Raw genomic sequence first — 20,258 nt, 5'->3', positions numbered from 1 at the left:
CCATTCTACAATTCCTTCTGGAAGGCTTTAGCAAAAGACTAAATACCGATACATGTAAGTAGTTAGGCTGAGTAATTAGTGGTTGGCCTGGAGGTTTTGGAGAAATTATCACGTATTCACCACAATACATCACTATTGTGAACCTTCCTCAAGAAGTGCAGGTAGGCATACATCACGGATGGTCACCAACAGTAACTTAGAGGACCGCAATGTGGTAGAGCTCCACTGGTCTCATTAAGGTTGTAGGTAGTAAGTAACTGCAGGAATTCTTCTGGCATCTATGTACAGTGCTATTTGTCTCACTCTCTGCATGATCAATAGGTTTTCTAGCCTCCTAGATCTTGGAAAGGTGCTTTTAATCTGCTTGTCTGCATATGTACTGACTTCTGCCTGATTACTGGATTCTGACCCTCTGCTGCCTGACCTGATTTGTGCCTGATCACCGTACTGACCCTTTGCTACCTGCCCTGACCTTTGGACTGTTTCTCAGATTTGCACAACTTTGCCTGCCCTGACTTTGACCTGTTACTGACTGAGTTTTGCCCTATTCCTTGATGCTTTCCACCTATGTGGGCCTGTTTAGGGGTTAAAGGCTGAATACCAAGGGACTGCCAGAATAACATCCTTAGGTTTAGCCAAAACTAAAAATGGTTAGTGGACACAGTGGTTTCACACCAAGTGCCTGTAACAGTATTCTCAGTCCATGGAACCCGCTGGCCTACCTCGGATAGGTTTGCCAGACATACCCAAGGAACTAGATCACCAGCGTGGTAGCCAGGAGCAACTACTTCCATACATGTACAACATCTCTGCTCGCCTGGATGCCTTGACCAGGCCAAAACCTCCAGCCTCAGCATCTGTACTGACACCTCCAACTGTTGGTGCCGCTAGTGGTTCAGGTTTAGGTCTGTCACTTCCTCCATGGTATGAGGGGAACCCTATATTAGGGTTCATCGATCACTGCACAATACACTTTGAGCTGCAGTCACACCAGTTCCCCACCAACTAGGATAAAGTAGCCCTTGTGGTCTTCTTTCTGATGAGTGAGGCTCTAGCTGTAGGCTGGGCTACACAACTCTGGGAGAGAAGTAATCCTGGGACCTGCAGGAATTCCTTATTTTTATGTGACTTCAGGAAGCCACTACCTTATTTGTATGTGACTTCAGGAAGCCACTACCTCCTGGAGTAGTCCTGGTACAGTTGACAACTGGCCCACATAGATACAAAGCACCAAGGGATCAGGCAAAACCCATAGTCACTGTAGTCTTTTATGAAACAGGCCAAATTACATCTGCCATGTTTACTCTTCTGTGACTCTTTCAGGGCAACCTCACAGTTAGCCAGTATGTCAATCAGCTTAACAACCCGTTCTCTGAACTGGCCTGGAACAACAAGCCTCTGGTGGTGGATTTCTAGCAGGGTCTGTCTTTGCATGTTAAAGACAAACTGGCAGGCTGTGATGTACCATCCACAATAGACAACCTCATTTCACTTGCTACCATAGTTGTCCTCTGATACAGGGAGTATGATTGCGAGAAGACTTTCCAGATTGGCAACATCCTTCCAGAGACCCATGACTCATCCACTTTTAGCTACAGTCCAGGACCCCATGCAGGTAGACCAGGTCAGACTGTAAGATGAAGGTCAGCATAGGCATGCTACTGACCTGTGCATGTGTTGCAGAACCAAGGGACACATTGGGGGAGATATATCACACTGGTGTAAAGTAGAAGTGGTTTAGTCACCCATAGCAACCAATCAAATTCCACCTTTTATTTTCTAAAGGAGCCATGGAAAATGAAAGGTATAATCTGATTGGTTGCTATGGGCAACTAAGCCAGTTCTACTTTACACCAGTTTGATACATCATACCTGTCCTCTTAAGGGAGAACTCCATAGCCTATGGTTGGGTGAAGATAAGCGACTTTACCCCTGTTGCTGTCATGCATTGATACTCTGTTTTCCATACAGGCCTTCCTGGACTTTGGCTTGGCAGGAAATTTCCTGCATCAGGCCTTGGTCAACCAGTATGCATAACTACCCAACACCCAGCAAAGTACTTGTGACATCAGTTAGTAGGATGGTGCCTCCTGACTCCATACATAAAGCACTGTGGATGGAGGAAGACAATGTCATAGAGCAGCAGGAGATGCTAGCAGAATGCTTGGGTGTATAGGGAGAGGCATTACCAGTAGACAGAGGGAGGCACTCATGCCGCTCTACAGAGCACTAGTGAGATCTCATCTGGAGTATTGTGCGCAGTACTGGAGACCATATCTCCAGAAGGATACTGATACTTTGGAGAGAGTTCAGAGAAGAGCTACTAAACTAGTACATGGATTGCAGGATAAAACTTACCAGGAAAGATTAAAGGACCTTAACATGTATAGCTTGGAAGAAAGACGAGACAGAGGGGAGATGAGAGAAACTGCTAAATACATAAAGGGAATCAACAAGGTAAAAGAGGAGAGAAGATTTACAAGAAGAAAAACTGCTACAAGAGGACATAGTCTTAAATTAGAGGGGCAAAAGGTTAAAAGTAATATCAGGAAGTATTACTTTACTGAGAGAGTAGTGGATGCATGGAATAGCCTTCCTGCAGAAGTGGTAGCTGCAAATACAGTGGAGGAGTTTAAGCATGCCTGGGATAGGCATAAGGCCATCCTTCATATAAGATAGGGCCAAGGGCTATTTATAGTATTCAGTATATTGGGCAGACTAGATGGGCCAAATGGTTCTTATCTGCCGACACATTCTATGTTTAAGTTCATCCTGCATTTCCATCTGGCTGACAGGAATACCAAAAAAGATGCCCTCTCTTGTTCATTTGATCTGGCTAATAGGGTGGAGAAGCCGCAGCACATCATTGACCAAGCCCACATAGTTTTTGTTTCCTTGGTACAAATTAGAGACATCCCTCCAGGGAGAACTTATGTTCCTCAAGCCAGACATAGGCAAGTTCTCACTTGGGGACATAAATCTAAAATGGTTGGTCATCCAGGGGTCTGTAATACTGTCGAGCTCATCTCCAGGTACTATTGATGGACATCTATTTGACAGGATGTCAGAGTTTGTTGCGGTGTGTGTGAATTGAGCCCAGAACAAGTCAGCCAGACAGGGGCCTGCTGGTTTACATTATCCTTTTATGATTCCCAAAACTCCATGGCAACACATTGCTATGGGCTGGACAGATCTTCCTGCCTCCTATGGATGTACAGTAATTTGGGTGATCCTCTACATGTACATCACTCTGTAGTTTGCTTGAGATTAAACTGGACTTCTATTCTGCCTACCATCCTCAGTCCACCAAGAAAAGGGAGAGCGTCAACCAGACCCTAGAGAAATATCTACGGCTCTTTCTCTCCTTGAAACAAGATGGCTAGGGCTTTTTTGGCTCAGTTCTGCCACAATAATCATTCCATTGAGTCTACTATTTAAATCATCATTCTTTATTGGTTATGTACAGCACCTTTATCTTCCTGTATCCATTGCAGATGCTGCAGCCAATAATTTGTTTACAGATATGACAGGAGGCTTTCCTAACTCAGGCTTAGACTTATGCAAGTGGTTTGTTGATAAGAAACAAAGAGCTCCACCACAATTCCCTTAGTACCATCTTTCACAGTCACTCCACTTCCGGGGTTATCTGCCAAATTAACCCAGTCTGTTATAAGCAACATTTGACTCCATCTCTCCCCATTCCCAACTCCTTCCACATGTTCCACCTCAGACTCCTATTCCAAACCCTCTGTATACACTTCTGTTCCTGCTGGTGATGAGGATGAATTTGAGGTCAAATTCATCCTAAGCACCTAAGGCACTGAGGAAAGGGTGCAGAAGCATAGAAAACATCAATGCCCCAGTTCTGCTTAAGAGATTTCTATGACTGTCTGGACCAAAGAAGAGAAGGTATAGGGGGGAGTAACTTTATACCACCAGCCCATGTACGCTGCTGCCCTGCTACTTTGGGCAGGCACCGCTGCACTCGTCCTGTGTCTGTTGCAGGTCTAACGTTCCATCAGCAGGCCTCGGCGCCGATGTCCAATGTATCTATTGGGGACATTCTTTATTGAACCTCACCTCATTCAGCACTATTGCAAGGGTTAAGCCCTGCTTTGGTTCTGTGTGCAGCTGCTAGGCTGTTTCTAATGTGTAATCAGCATCTGATATTTATACTGTACTGTTTACCTAATTCTCTGCTTGAGCAATAGCTGGCAAGATTCTGCAAAGGTGCTTTAATCTCTTGACTGCCCATGTACCAACTTCTGCCTGTGCAGCCATTTAACCTGAATACACCTGGGTAAGTCCTGTTCGAAGTAATTTTTTTCCATCTTAAAAAAAAGATCTCAGACGAAAATGGCTAAAACTGATGCAAAATCTGCATAACTGAGCATAACAGATGCTTAAAATACAGGATCATGTTCTTTTGACGGATCAGGAGAATGGAAAACAAATTGGTGATGTGAACCCGGCTTAAGCTGGCAGCTTGCACTAATGACCACCGATATCCAAGAAGACCCTATTTTTTTCAGATGCTGTTCAGGAATATCAACCTTCTAGTTAACTCTTGTCAAAATGGCTCAATAAAGACCAATTGAAAAAATGATTTTTAGGTCAAAATGAGTAAAATACAATCATAAACAATTGCCTACAAAGGTGTACATAGCCTTTAACGTCTTTTAAGGTCCATGAATAACCCAATATGTTAAAATATGTGAAAATGGTTCCACCTATAAATTATCTATGTCTACCAAGATCAGATTTTTATGAAAAACATTTTCCACGTTCTCAACATGAATACAGCTTCTCTCTTGTGTGTTTTTCCTGATGATTCCTAAGTTGTGCTTTAGAAATAAAACATTTCCCACATTCTAAACATGAATGCAGTTTCTCACCTGTGTGATTTCTCTCATGCCTAACAAGATTTGATTTATCTGAAAATTGCTTCCCACATTCCGAACATGAATATGGCTTCTCTCCCGTGTGTCGTCTCTCATGTGCAACAAGATATGATTTCTCTGTAAAACATTTCCCGCATTCTGAACAAGAATATGGTTTCTCTCCTGTGTGACTTCTCTCATGTATAAGAAGATTTGATTTATATGTAAAACATTTCCCACATTCTGAACATGAATATGGCTTCTCTCCTGTGTGACTTCTCTTATGTATAACAATAAATGATTTATCGGTAAAACATTTCCCACATTCTGAACATGAATACGGCTTCTCTCCTGTGTGAATTCTTTCATGCCTAATAAGACTTGATTTCTCTGTAAAACATTTCCCACATACTGAACATGGATATGGTTTCTCTCCTGTGTGACTTCTTTTGTGTCTAATAAGATTTGATTTTCCTGAAAAGCATTTCCCACATTCTGAACATGAGAATGGCTTCTCTCCTGTGTGAATTCTTCTGTTTGTAGAAAGACCTGAGCTTTTTGTGAATTGTTTACCACATTGAAACCTTTCACCCCCTTTTTGACCTGCATTTGGGGTAACAATCTGTGATTGGTCAGGAGAAGGTTCCTCATGATTAGGAGGATTATATGACAGATCTGTACTGTGAAGTCCTGGATGTACATTAGGGGTAATGAGGTTTTCTCCTAAAGAGCACTGCAGGATATCTTCATCTTCTTCAGCTTTATTACTTAGTGATAACATGATGTTTCTCTCAGAATTCTTGCTAAGATTTTCTGTGAATATAAAAATTAGAATTTGTGCTTTTTTCAAACCATATAGTGTAGAGTAATAACTTCTAACATTCCTATTAGGCTGGACGTGGATCCAGCTAGATGCAGAGGTATAAGCCATTCACACTTGCCTTTGGTTAAAAAAAAAAAAAACACTTCACATGTGATTCCAGCCTTATAAAGCTTTATATAGCGTCCTAAAGTCCAGGATTCTGGCTTTCACTTGGCTTTGACTTTTACATACAGTAAATCATGACTTGAAAAACCTCAAACAGTTGAAAAGCTCAGCCATGTCTGGCAAGTAGTCCTGCATTATACCAACACAGTTTGCCCTTCAACACCAAATGGGCATTACTTTAATACAACAATTTCACTTAAAAGGATCCGTCACCACATTCCTCACCACAAACTGTATTCATTATTAAATAGAGTTTAGACCTGATGATGTTAGTGTACTCACTAGAAGAATTTGTGTCATGTCCACCTAGAGCTTAAAGGGGTTATCCAGTAAATTGTCATCAATATCAGATTGGCAGGGGTCTGACACCCAGGACACCCGCTGATCAGATGTCAGAAGAGACCTCTTCCTAGACCATGTGACGTCACCGTACATCGGTTACATGGCCTAGTAGTAGCTACTCCCCAATTAATTGAATGGGGATGAGGTGCTATACAATATGCTGCGCTGTGCCTGGAAAGCTTTCAGGAGCCGGCTGCGCTCACCAGAGCTCCAGTGAGGGAAGCAGCTGATCGGTGGGGGTGCCGGGCCTCGGACCCCTGCTGATGTGATAGTAATCACTATATTTACCTGGATAACCCCTTTAATTCACAAACAGTGAGAGATCCCTCATTCTTCCAGCAGCAGTGTCAATGAGGAATTCCAGCTTCTAATTCCATCAACCGTTTTAGTTTACTGCCATTTACAGAGATCACATGTAGCAGCAGGGGAGGAGGTGCACTGAAAGGAGCTCATCAGGTGGACAGTGACTGAGTACAAAACTCATCATGTGCTCTCCTGGATTTTACTATTAACCTTCTGACATGGAATTTTTAAGTAAGTTCACCGGCCTCATCAGGTCTAAGATCTATTTAATACTACATGCAGTTGATATTTTAAAATTCTGTGAGAGAGCCTCTGCACATGACGGCTCTTACCTTGTGATATAAGAGGCTGGTGCTCCTCCATTACATGTCACTGCACACATGTGTATACACTGCACATGACGGCTCTAACCTTGTGATATAAGAGGCTGGTGCTCCTCCATGACATGTCACTGCACACACGTGTATACACTGCACATGACGGCTCTTACCTTGTGATATAAGAGGCTGGTGCTCCTCCATTACATGTCACTGCACACACGTGTATACACTGCACATGACGGCTCTTACCCTGTGATATAAGAGGCTGGTGCTCCTCCATTACATGTCACTGCACACACGTGTATACACTGCACATGACGGCTCTTACCTTGTGATATAAGAGGATGGTGCTCCTCCATTACATGTCACTGCACACACGTGTATACACTGCACATGGCGGCTCTTACCTTGTGATATAAGAAGCTGGTGCTCCTCCATTACATGTCACTGCACACACACTGCACATGACGGCTCTTACCTTGTGATATAAGAAGCTGGTGCTCCTCCATGACATGTCACTGCACACACGTGTATACACTGCACATGACGGCTCTTACCCTGTGATATAAGAGGCTGGTGCTCCTCCATTACATGTCACTGCACACACGTGTATACACTGCACATGACGGCTCTAACCTTGTGATATAAGAGGCTGGTGCTCCTCCATGACATGTCACTGCACACACGTGTATACACTGCACATGACGGCTCTTACCCTGTGATATAAGAGGCTGGTGCTCCTCCATTACATGTCACTGCACACACGTGTATACACTGCACATGACGGCTCTTACCTTGTGATATAAGAAGCTGGTGCTCCTCCATTACATGTCACTGCACACACACTGCACATGACGGCTCTTACCTTGTGATATAAGAAGCTGGTGCTCCTCCATGACATGTCACTGCACACACGTGTATACACTGCACATGACGGCTCTTACCCTGGGATATAAGAGGCTGGTGCTCCTCCATTACATGTCACTGCACACACGTGTATACACTGCACATGACGGCTCTTACCTTGTGATATAAGAAGCTGGTGCTCCTCCATTACATGTCACTGCACACACGTGTATACACTGCACATGACGACTCTCACCCTGTGATATAAGAGGCTGGTGCTCCTCCATTACATGTCACTGCCCACACTTGTACACACTGCACATGACGGCTCTTACCTTGTGATATAAGAAGCTGGTGCTCCTCCATTACATGTCACTGCACACACGTGTATACACTGCACATGACGACTCTCACCCTGTGATATAAGAGGCTGGTGCTCCTCCATTACATGTCACTGCACACACTTGTACACACTGCACATGACGGCTCTTACCTTGTGATATAAGAGGCTGGTGCTCCTCCATTACATGTCACTGCACACACGTGTATACACTGCACATGACGGCTCTTACCTTGTGATATAAGAGGCTGGTGCTCCTCCATTACATGTCACTGCACACACGTGTATATACTGCACATGACGGCTCTTACCCTGTGATATAAGAGGCTGGTGCTCCTCCATTACATGTCACTGCACACACGTGTATACACTGCACATGACGGCTCTTACCTTGTGATATAAGAGGCTGGTGCTCCTCCATTACATGTCACTGCACACACGTGCATACACTGCACATGACGGGTCTTACCCTGTGATATAAGAGGCTGGTGCTCCTCCATCATGGCCTCCTTGTACAGGTCCTTGTGTCCTTCTATATACTCCCACTCCTCCATGGAGAAATAGACAGTGACATCCTGACACCTTATAGGAACCTGACAACACAATGACACCGTCATCACCCAGACCCCTCCAGTGCTGTTACTGGAGAATTTCCCAGCATTCCCAGCAGTGTCACCTCTCCAGTCAGCAGCTCCATCATCTTGTGGGTGAGTTCTAGGATCTTCTGCTCATGTATCAGTGGGTGAGGGAGAGGCTCTGTGATGGGGTGAGGGGTCCTGCTCCGCCCTCCTGACTCCTGGAGATGGATGATGGGAGTCACACAGTCCTCCGATGTCTTCTTCACTATTGTGTACTCCTGTGGATGGAGAGAGACACTTAGGGAATAAACCCTTCAGGGGCCATGTGCTCTCCTCCGGCCCTCTCCTCCTGGTACAACGTGCCTACTTACCTCCTCATGGCTCCTACAACATGACTATTGGTCACTGGTCACATGACACATCACTCACCATATTGGGGGCTGATCTCCAGGTTCTCCATCACTTGGAAGGTCTGGAGGCCGTTCTCCAGGACCCTGGACTCTTCCTATCACTTCCTATGATGGATTCTCCTTCCCGATGTCTGACTTGTTACAGAATACAATAAAGAGGAGAGAAATCTAGAAAAGTTTACCTCTCCGCTCAGCAGGGAGATGATCTCCAAGGTGAGGTCTAATATTCTTCTGCTGATCACCTTCCTGTCCATCCTTGGTGGTCATTCAGGAGAAGAGGAGAGAACTGGAGGAGCTGGAGGCTTCTGGTACTGCAGGCGCCTTTATGAGAAGAGGAGAGGAAATCATCCAGGGGACAAGACCAGATGTCACCTCCAGAACCGCACTTCCTGAGCCTGGAGGGGCCCCGCTTCTTAGAGCCCCCACCACATGGATTCCAGGGGCCCCAACATGGAGATCTCTGGTGGCTCCACAGGAGATACATGTCTGATAGCTGCAGGTCCCACCTCTGGGCTGTGCTCAGCTGTGTCCAGAACTCCTAGAGAAGAGACTGGAGAGAGCTGAGCTCAGACCGGGCCCCGCTCCATTCATTCTCCTCCTGGAGGCAGGGGCCCCTCACCAGGACAGTCAGGGGCCAGCGAATGATGACAACCCCCACTATCCCCACTACTCCTCCCTCATCATACTAAGCTGAGGAGCAGAGAAGGATTCCTTGTGTGTAATGGAGGAGAATCTCCAGAGGTGACATGTCTGAGCTCTCCACCACACTGTCTCCTCACAGCTCATCTTACCTGCAGGCTGGAGGAATGGCTGATACCAGAGAGAACAAGAGCCCTGACTACCGACCAGGACCTGCCCAGTATCTGCTGCACTGCCAGAGCTGAAGGACCTGCGGTGACGTCACTGTCATGTGATCAAGGGGCGTGGCTCAGCAGTGACTACCGACCAGGACCTGCCCAGCATCTGCTGCACTGCCAGAGCTGAAGGACCTGGGGTGATGTCACCGTCATGTGATCAGTACAGGAGGTGGGGCTCAGGAGAAGAGGTGGTGAAGGACCTGGGGTGATGTCACTGTCATGTGATCAGTGCAGGGGGCGGGGCACAGGAGAGGAGGTGGTGAAGGACCTGTGATGATATCACCGTCATAGAATAAATAGAGATAATCCACGGCACTCCAAATTTTCTTTTTGTTTTGCAAATTTATTATAGGTACAAATTTTTTTTTCCAAAAATGTCAATATATGACTAGTCGCGCCAAAATCATAGTATAAACATATATTCATAGGCCATAGTGTGTCCCGACGTTTCGGTCCTCAAGACCTTTTTCAGGGGATCATGGCTGGGTTGTAATCGGCGTGATGCAGGCGCTCCACCATAAAAGGTGTGCGGACTCCACAATCTCCTTTAATAGATATCACCGTCATGTGATGAGTGCAGGGGCGGGGCTTAGCAGTGGACAGGAGAAGAGGTGGCGAAGGATGGGGGGGGTGATGTCACCATCATGTGATTATTGCAGGGGGCGGAGCTCAGCAGTGGAGAGGAGACATTTTGGTGAAGGACCTGGGGGTGATGTCACCATCATGTGATCAGTACAGGGGTAGGGGCTCAGCAGTGGAGAGGAGAAGAGGTGGTGATGTCAGCGTCATGTGATCAATGCAGGGGGCGTGGTTCAGCAGTCGGGAGGAATGGGATAAGAGGTGGTAAAGGACCTATGAGGATGTCACTGTCATGTGATCAGTGCAGGGGCGGAGCTTTATATGGTGGAGGAGTGATGAGTACTTTCTCTTCTACAGAGTTGAAGAGATGCTGGGAGTTGTAGTGGTTTCTTCTTATAACTCCTCCTTGTAATATCTTAAAGTTTATCTGTTATGCTGGAAGCTGTAGTTCTCTGATGTAACAGCGTGCATCTGCTGGGAGTTGTAGTTCTGTGGCAGTATCCAGGACACGGCCCCATCTTCTCACCTCCTGATCTGATACTTTCATGCTCACAGATGACATTTTCCGGTTACTCAGACTGCAGAGCATTCGTCGCAGTGTGCGGTGCCCGATAACCAGGACTCCCTGCTTCTGATGTCGTATAATACACGGGTCACTGGTTTAGACCGGAGGAGACTCTAATCCTGGACCCTGAATCACCCGGGGGCAGAAAGAAGAGATTATCTACACGGAACAACTTCAACAGTTCTCTGATACTGTATAGTAACAGCCTGGACATGCTGGGAGTTGTAGTTCTCCTTTATACAACAACCAAAACTTCCTATAACTGGAAACAGTTAACTATTTACAGTCTTTTGGTTAAGGTTCCATATGTCAGCAGCAGTCACAAGCGGGCTTATACAAATGGCAGGCACACTGTTCTTGCAAGATACTCAGAGGGTTAAACACTTACAGATCGGGCTGTACTTTTCCTCAGAATCCTGTCTGTATCACAAGGCCCGTATGCCCTAATGCTGGCTTTATCCTTGATAGGGGAAACTTCCTCAGGTATATATCCTTGCTTTAGGCAAAATCCTTCTGCCCTTCAGCCCTCAGGTTGGCTGGAAACACTTTGGCTCTGCTCTCCTCTGGTTATGGGAACTTCAGGTTTCTTAGGAGGTAGCTTCTTCCCCTGGTGGCAACTAGAAGCCTGGGCTGTCTAGCTGCATGTCAGGAGGTGGCCCTCAGCTCCTCTCTGGCTGAAGTGCACACTCTCTTCTGCTCTACACAGACTCCTGACTACATAACTATATTTTCCCTGCACAGGACCTGACTATTTATACTAGGGGTTCCTTAGCTCCCTCTACTGTCTAGGAGGAGGAACTACACCCTAATAGGCCTGATACACATAACAGTGAAAAATACACATAAAAGCATAGCAATATACATTAAAATGGACTGTAAAATACAATGCCACTGTTCCTCAGGAGTAGGAGAACAACGTGGCCCAATTGACCCTTGTGTAGTGCACACATTTACCTAGTGGGACACTACAACTTCTTCTGACGGAATAAGGGAATTTATGCTGGGAATGGAGGAACCATGCGGGGCAGACAGGTCGATAATCTCTCTTTCTTGATAAATTTACCGGTGACCACGCCTACAGGACTAAACCTCCATCGTTCGAAGGGTGAGGATGAAAAAGGGCCTATCAGGAAACCTTTAACTAACTCTGCTATGATCAATTTATCGGAGACATTTGGGTTACGGTCAGCGGATTGTACATTTTTACACTTGTGTGTAGATTCTGGGAGGGCAACCATCCCAGTGTGGAAACCAAACGTGAGATCTGTGACTAGGAATTCCACAAAACCTGGGTCGTGATGGTAGCGCAAGAACCGTTGTAAGCAACCTACGTTAACGACACACATGTAACTTTTATCCGATTTTAATGAACGGACTGACTTAGGATGGGCTCTGAAGCAGTTAGAACAAATATGCAGCAAACGACACCGACTATAGTTGATGAGTAGTTGAAATTGTTGCATAACTGAGACCTGCCGAGAAGTTTGATAGGTCTACCTAACTTGTCTACCATGCCAGAGGAACTCTGCGGTTCAGAGGGCCCGGCAACCAGAACTTTGGTACTGAACTCAGCACCGGGAGCGGCCTTACGACACCATGCTGTGGAATAATAAATGGATTGGCACAGGGAGCATGATGGGGCCCTCAGCCTGGTGAAAGGCCTGCAGAAATCTCAGTGTCAATGTTGGCTCAGTTCGTAAGGAACTGGAATTCACTGAGAGCAGCTGCTGCCTTAGCTGAGAACGAACAGTGGTAGTCATAGAAGAAACTACCCCCGTATTTATGCCCCAGTTCGGTTACTCTAAATAAATACAAATCTAGCTCTTCCCTTCTGTCAGGACGCACTGAGCAGATCATGTCTCTGTACAAACTCTGGTATGGTGAGCTTGCGATTCAGCCTGTGGTCCTGGCCTCTTAGGACCATGGACACATCACCACAGGCAATGACCTTACTTTTTGAAAGATCCCTGGTACTGATAACCCCCCTGCTGCAGATGTGGAAGGGATGGCTACATAAGTAGTAAGCGGAGTATTAGCAGTACCGCGAGACTCAACCACTTCCAGTCTGGTTTGGATATCCGAGACGGATGAAGTCAGGTTGCTCAGCATGACATGAATTTGTGCGAGGGAAGTCTGTACTGTGGTCATGGAGACCTCTTCTTGACGTTGTGGGCACGAGCTAGCGGTGAGCAGACAATATAGTTCGGCTTTTCTGGCAGTAGTGGGAAACGAGACACCCCTTTTTGAAAGTTCCGACATTAACCCGGGGATGGTCCAGGTGCGCAGAGACGGAATACTGCCCCCTTATGACATCCTGGCGGCGTTCTCGTCGACCGAAGGCTCCACTATGTCTGACGTGTGTGACATTTTCCTGCGGGTACAGTATGCTACAATGAATGCCAGTAACCAACCCTTCACCAGAACTGCGTGGCAAACGACACTCGTGCAAGACGTGAGAAGGCCCCGGAACCATGAAAACTGTGTTGAATATATATGAGGGATGAGTGACACGGTGAGCCTGTGAAGCAACCTGAAGCGAAAGCTGATACCTGACATACCCATGGTGACAGGTATGTCAGACGGTGACACGTAGTTAACACTACCACCTGACAAGAACGTTTGGATAGAAATAGCAAGTAAAAGCTGACGTCTACCGTACTGTACCCTGCTAGTCGTAGGAAGGAAACCACGAAGAACCACAACACGGATCCTGAAACAAAAGGAGACGGGAAAGCATAGCATACGCGCTATGGGCAATTGTTGTTGGCACCTGGATGAACATAACGAGTAGATGGGTATGTGCAAAAATGCATCATCGTTCCCCCCTTTTTATTTTTACATATATGTTAGTATATATACAGTACAGACCAAAAGTTTGGACGCACCTTCTCATTCAAAGAGTTTTCTTTATTTTCATGACTATGACAATTGTAGATTCACACTGAAGGCATCAAAACTATGAATTAACACATGTGGAATTATATACATAACAAAAAAGTGTGAAACAACTGAAAATATGTCATATTCTAGGTTCTTCAAAGTAGCCGCCTTTTGCTTTGATTACTGCTTTGCACACTCTTGGCATTCTCTTGATGAGGTAGTCACCTGAAATGGTTTTCACTTCACAGGTGTGCCCTGTCAGGTTTAATAAGTGGGATTTCTTGCCTTATAAATGGTGTTGCGACCATCAGTTGCGTTGTGGAGAAGTCAGGTGGATACACAGCTGATAGTCCTACTGAATAGACTGTTAGAATTTGTATTATGGCAAGAAAAAAGCAGCTAAGTAAAGAAAAACGAGTGGCCATCATTACTTTAAGAAATGAAGGTCAGTCAGTCCGAAAAATTGGGAAAACTTTGAAAGTGTCCCCAAGTGCAGTCACAAAAACCATCAAGCGCTACAAAGAAACTGGCTGACATGCGGACCGCCCCAGGAAAGGAAGACCAAGAGTCACCTCTGCTGCGGAGGAGAAGTTCATCCGAGTCACCAGCCTCAGAAATCGCAGGTTAACAGCAGCTCAGATTACAGACCAGGTCAATGCCACCCAGAGTTCTAGCAGCAGACACATCTCTAGAACAACTGTTAAGAGGATACAAAATTGGTTAAATGTTAATTACCTTACGGTACAAACTTACACTGGCGCTGGTCGGTAGAAATATAACAAATCGAGTGGAGTGGCTATATGAATGTTCCGGGTTCCCGTTCCTGTGTGTAGGGAAGTGTAAGGAAAAGTAAATCTTCACTGCTCACCTACCAGCATTTACACTGCTCCGGCCGGTAGCTGTGTGGTGCGAGGGAGCAGACTACAGATTCGGCGTCCAGGATTTTCTGTGCGTGTAACGTCACCGCAAAGTGCTACTGGTGCTCCCAGAGATCAAAGTTCTTACAGCCATCTTGGAGAGTTATAAAAACTCCAAAGTTATTTGCATGTACCAGTCCATAGAAGGAAAAAAAAAAAAAAAAAAGGATGAACTTTGATCTCTGGGAGCACCAGTAGCACTTTGCGGTGACGTTACACGCACAGAAAATCCTGGACGCCGAATCTGTAGTCTGCTCCCTCGCACCACACAGCTACCGGCCGGAGCAGTGTAAATGCTGGTAGGTGAGCAGTGAAGATTTACTTTTCCTTACACTTCCCTACACACAGGAACGGGAACCCGGAACATTCATATAGCCACTCCACTCGATTTGTTATATTTCTACCGACCAGCGCCAGTGTAAGTTTGTACCGTAAGGTAATTAACATTTAACCAATTTTGTATCCTGGGCGGCAGCAGCAAAGCCCATTATATACACTGTGCAGCGGACCTCCAATTGGAGGTTGGTGGATTTCTTGTATGGGAGCTCAGGAGTGTTCTTGATTTTCTTTGTAATAACTGTTAAGAGGAGACTGTGTAAATCAGGCCTTCATGGTAGAATATCTGCTAGAAAACCACTGCTAAGGACAGGCAACAAGCAGAAGAGACTTGTTTGGGCTAAAGAACACAATGGACAAAGGAATGGACATTAGACCAGTGGAAATCTGTGCTTTGGTCTGATGAGTCCAAATTTGAGATCTTTGGTTCCAACCACCGTGTCTTTGTGCGACGCAGAAAAGGTGAACGGATGGACTCTACATGCCTGGTTCCCACCGTGAAGCATGGAGGAGGAGGTGTGATGGTGTGGGGGTGCTTTGCTGGTGACACTGTTGGGGATTTATTCAACATTGAAGGCATACTGAACCAGCATGGCTACCACAGCATCTTGCAGCGGCATGCTATTCCATCCGGTTTGCGTTTAGTTGGACCATCATTTATTTTTCAACAGGACAATGACCCCAAACACACCTCCAGGCCGTGTCAGGGCTATTTGACCATGAAGGAGAGTGATGGGGTGCTGCGCCAGATGACCTGGCCTCCACAGCCACCGGACCTGAACCCAATCGAGATGGTTTGGGGTAAGCTGGACCGCAGAGTGAAGGCAAAAGGCCAACAAGTGCTAAGCATCTCTGGGAACTCCTTCAAGACTGTTGGAAGACCATTTCAGGTGACTACCTCTTGAAGCTCATCAAGAGAATGCCAAGAGTGTGCAAAGCAGTAATCAAAGCAAAAGGTGTCTACTTTGAAGAACCTAGAATATATGACATATTTTCAGTTGTTTCACACTTTTTTGTTATGTATATAATTCCACATGTGTTAATTCATAGTTTTGATGCCTTCAGTGTGAATCTACAATTTTCATAGTCATGAAAATAAACAAAACTCTGTGAATGAGAAGGTGTGTCCAAACTTTTGGTCTGTACTGTACATATAAACACTTTCTTTTTTTCTTTTCCTATCTTTTTTTTCTTTTCTTTGCCACAACAATTACATATAGTAACTGAAGTGGCCACTAGAGGGAGCAAGCATGAGAACTGAGACTCTCCTCCTGCGCGCAGTACCAGACAGTACCACTAGAGGGAGCAAACATGACAACTGAGACTCCCTTCCTGCCCGCAGTACCAGACAGAACCACTAGAGGGCACCAGAGACACTGCAAGGAGCGTCTGTGGAAACCAAACAGCAGATCGGCGCGAGGCAGGGGTGCGGTCTCTGGAATGGGTAAAGTGGTCTGGGGGTGTGCTGCTTGCTTGGAGACTTCACCACCTGGCCGGGATTGTTCAATGCACAGACCATACATCCTTGCACAAATCGAGCAGCTGTTGTGGAGAACCCTGGGTCAATCCACCCTGCACTTACCATGGCACCTTTTGACAGATGCGTAGACCCACGGGCCTCCTGTGCCATAGCTGGATACATGGGGCGGGTCGGACACACTCTGTCCTTATTTCTCCACAGACCCTCAGCATCAGGGCTAGCTCCTTGCTTAGTCCACAAGTCTTTTCCTCAGGTGAGGCTTGCTCAAAGAAATTGATTAGAGTCTCTCTGTACACTTCCATGGGTTTTAAGGCTCTTACCTTTATGATAGCAACTTCTTCAGGTAGTAACAAAGAGTTCATTAATTCAGACACAGAGTCTTAATTGGCTGGTCTGCTGATGTCAAAAAGTCTCTGGCCCGCCATATTGGTCCAAAATCATGCGCAATACCAAAAGCATACCTGGAATCTGTGTAGATGTTCGCCTTCAGCTCCGCCTCTTGTGCAGACATGTGTGGAGGGAGTGGTTCAGCAAGGGGTTTCTCATGCACATGATCAAAACCAGATGTTTATGTTGCATTAACTGCACACAGTCATGTGGATCTTTTTCAAACAAATTTTGGTAGTCCCACTACCCTCCCCCATTTCTGAATCTGTAATTGGTAACAAAGTAGCAGGATTCAGAGCAGTACACCTTTTAAAATAAATATTATCCGGCATGAGGAGGGCACATTGTAGCCTAAGTTGTCTGGCCATGGAAATGTGTTTTGGCTGTACCTCTGTAAGAATGCCCTGGATATCATGAGGAGTTTGTACAATGACACATGTGCACTTCGCTCGACGATGCCATTACCTGTAGTCCGCACGGGCGCAGACTACAGTGTGTAGTGCGCACGCACGGGATTTCAAACAGGCTCAGGGATTACATCAGCGCTCCGGCTCTTGAATATATTATATTAGAGGCGGCGGTGGACTCAGGAAGGCGGCGCTGGGTACCGGACCGAAGGGTGCAGCTGGGCACCAAGTTAGGAAAGGACATCCCCTTGGGCACCTTATGTAAGTCATTAGCATATCACTGAAATCATTTTTATAAAGAAATAAATCAAGACTATTAGTTAATAAGGGATCATTTACTACAGCTCAGGGACACCTACAAGTAGCTATGTTTTACTGTGGGGGGTAAAATGTGGTGACAGAATCCCTTTAAGAAACAAAAAAACTATATAAATGTATCGCTGTAACGAAGAGAACAGGTAAGTCGTATATCATAGGGTGCACTATAAAAACTAAACCCATAAAACTATATAAATGTGGTATCTCTGTAATCGTACTGACCCGGAGAATGAAGGGAACAGGTCAGTTTTATCTCATAGGGAACGCTGTAAAAACAAAACCCATAAAACTATATAAATGTGGTGTCTCTGTAATCGTACTGACCCGGAGAGTGAAGAGAACAGGTCAGTTTTATCTCATAGGGAACACTGTAAACACAAAACCCATAAAACTATATAAATGTGGTATCTCTGTAATCGTACTGACCGGAGAATGAAGAGAACAGGTCAGTTTTATCTCATAGGGAACAATGTAAAAACAAAACCCATAAAACTATATAAATGTGGTATCTCTGTAATCGTACTGACCCGGAGAATGAAGGGAACAGGTCAGTTTTATCTCATAGGGAACGCTGTAAATACAAAACCCATAAAACTATATAAATATATCGCTGTGATGAAGAGAACAGGTAAGTTGTATATCATAGGGTGCACTATAAAAACTAAACCCATAAAACTATATAAATGTGGTGTCTCTGTAATCGTACTGACCCGGAGAATGAAGGGAACAGGTCAGTTTTATCTCATAGGGAACGCTGTAAAAACAAAACCCATAAAACTATATAAATGTGGTGTCTCTGTAATCGTACTGACCGGAGAATGAAGGGAACAGGTCAGTTTTATCTCATAGGGAACGCTGTAAATACAAAACCCATAAAACTATATAAATGTGGTATCTCTGTAATCGTACTGACCCGGAGAATGAAGGGAACAGGTCAGTTTTATCTCATAGGGAACGCTGTAAAAACAAAACCCATAAAACTATATAAATGTGGTATCTCTGTAATCGTACTGACCCGGAGAATGAAGAGAACAGGTCAGTTTTATCTCATAGGGAACGCTGTAAAAACAAAACTCATAAAACTATATAAATGTGGTATCCCTGTAATCGTACTGACCGGGAGAATGAAGAGAACAGGTCAGTTTTATCTCATAGGGAACGCTGTAAACACAGACCCCATAAAACTATATAAATATATCGCTGTGATGAAGAGAACAGGTAAGTTGTATATCATAGGGTGCACTATAAAAACTAAACCCATAAAACTATATAAATGTGGTGTCTCTGTAATCGTACTGACCCGGAGAATGAAGGGAACAGGTCAGTTTTATCTCATAGGGAACGCTGTAAAAACAAAACCCATAAAACTATATAAATGTGGTGTCTCTGTAATCGTACTGACCGGAGAATGAAGGGAACAGGTCAGTTTTATCTCATAGGGAACGCTGTAAATACAAAACCCATAAAACTATATAAATGTGGTATCTCTGTAATCGTACTGACCCGGAGAATGAAGGGAACAGGTCAGTTTTATCTCATAGGGAACGCTGTAAAAACAAAACCCATAAAACTATATAAATGTGGTATCTCTGTAATCGTACTGACCCGGAGAATGAAGAGAACAGGTCAGTTTTATCTCATAGGGAACGCTGTAAAAACAAAACTCATAAAACTATATAAATGTGGTATCCCTGTAATCGTACTGACCGGAGAATGAAGAGAACAGGTCAGTTTTATCTCATTGGGAACACTGTAAATACAAAACCCATAAACTATATAAATGTGGTATCGCTGTAATCGTACTGACCCGGAGAATGAAGGGAACAGGTCAGTTTTATCTCATAGGGAACGCTGTAAAAACAAAACCCATAAAACTATATAAATGTGGTATCACTGTAATTGTACTGACCCGGGGAATGAAGAGAACAGGTCAGATTTATCTCATAGGGAACGCTGTAAACACAGAACCTATAAAACTATATAAATATATCGCTGTGATGAAGAGAACAGGTAAGTTGTATATCATAGGGTGCACTATAAAAACAAAACCCATAAAACTATATAAATGTGGTATCACTGTAATCGTACTGACCCGGAGAATGAAGGGAACAGGTCAGATTTATCTCATAGGGAACGCTGTAAATACTGAACTCATAGAACTATATAAATTTGCTCCTGTTGTGTGGAGACCAGTTCTCATCTCATTATCATCACAGCCAGGATGACAATGACAGGTAACACCTTTGTACAGATAACACAGAATCCACCATACATTATAGGTGTTGTCACAGCTTAACTACTCCCCCTCCCTGCACAATGGCCTCCTCTCAGTTCTCATAGCATGCCCACATTCTCCTGTCTTCTCTGCCCATAGCTGCTATAAGTCATATGTGCTGTAATAAGCAGATCATGCAAAATGGACACCACCCCGTACAGAAAACTGAATACAAAATGTACAATCAAAAAAAGGTGTGCCAATTTTGAATGCTGATGCTGGTATTATAAGAAATCAGAACTACACCACC

General features: G+C 44.9%; 1 protein-coding gene across 1 annotated transcript; it reads right to left on the bottom strand.

The window, feature by feature from the left end:
- Positions 1-3,459: 3,459 nt before the first annotated feature.
- On the bottom strand, positions 3,460-8,543 carry LOC122928960 (gastrula zinc finger protein XlCGF17.1-like). Its single transcript, XM_044282312.1, has 2 exons — positions 8,489-8,543; positions 3,460-5,693 (listed from the first exon to the last, which is right to left on the bottom strand). Exons 1-2 carry the CDS (start codon positions 8,520-8,522, stop codon positions 4,789-4,791), a joined length of 939 nt encoding a protein of 312 aa, XP_044138247.1. The 5' UTR covers positions 8,523-8,543; the 3' UTR covers positions 3,460-4,788.
- Between the last annotated feature and the right edge of the window lie 11,715 nt (positions 8,544-20,258).

The sequence above is a fragment of the Bufo gargarizans genome, chromosome 2 (assembly GCF_014858855.1).
Source record: "Bufo gargarizans isolate SCDJY-AF-19 chromosome 2, ASM1485885v1, whole genome shotgun sequence".
NCBI lineage: Eukaryota > Metazoa > Chordata > Amphibia > Anura > Bufonidae > Bufo > Bufo gargarizans.
Note: the sequence above shows the minus strand (reverse complement) of the source record. Positions and strands in the feature narration are given on the sequence as shown.

What these genes read in the sequence shown, in the direction of transcription:
- LOC122928960 (XM_044282312.1), bottom strand. Translation starts at nt 8,522, where the DNA reads ATGATGGAGGAGCACCAGCCTCTTATATCACAGG. An exon ending in CCAGCCTCTTATATCACAGG is followed by an intron (nt 5,694 to 8,488) that starts GTAAGACCCGTC and finishes TTATATTCACAG; the next exon opens with AAAATCTTAGCAAGAATTCT.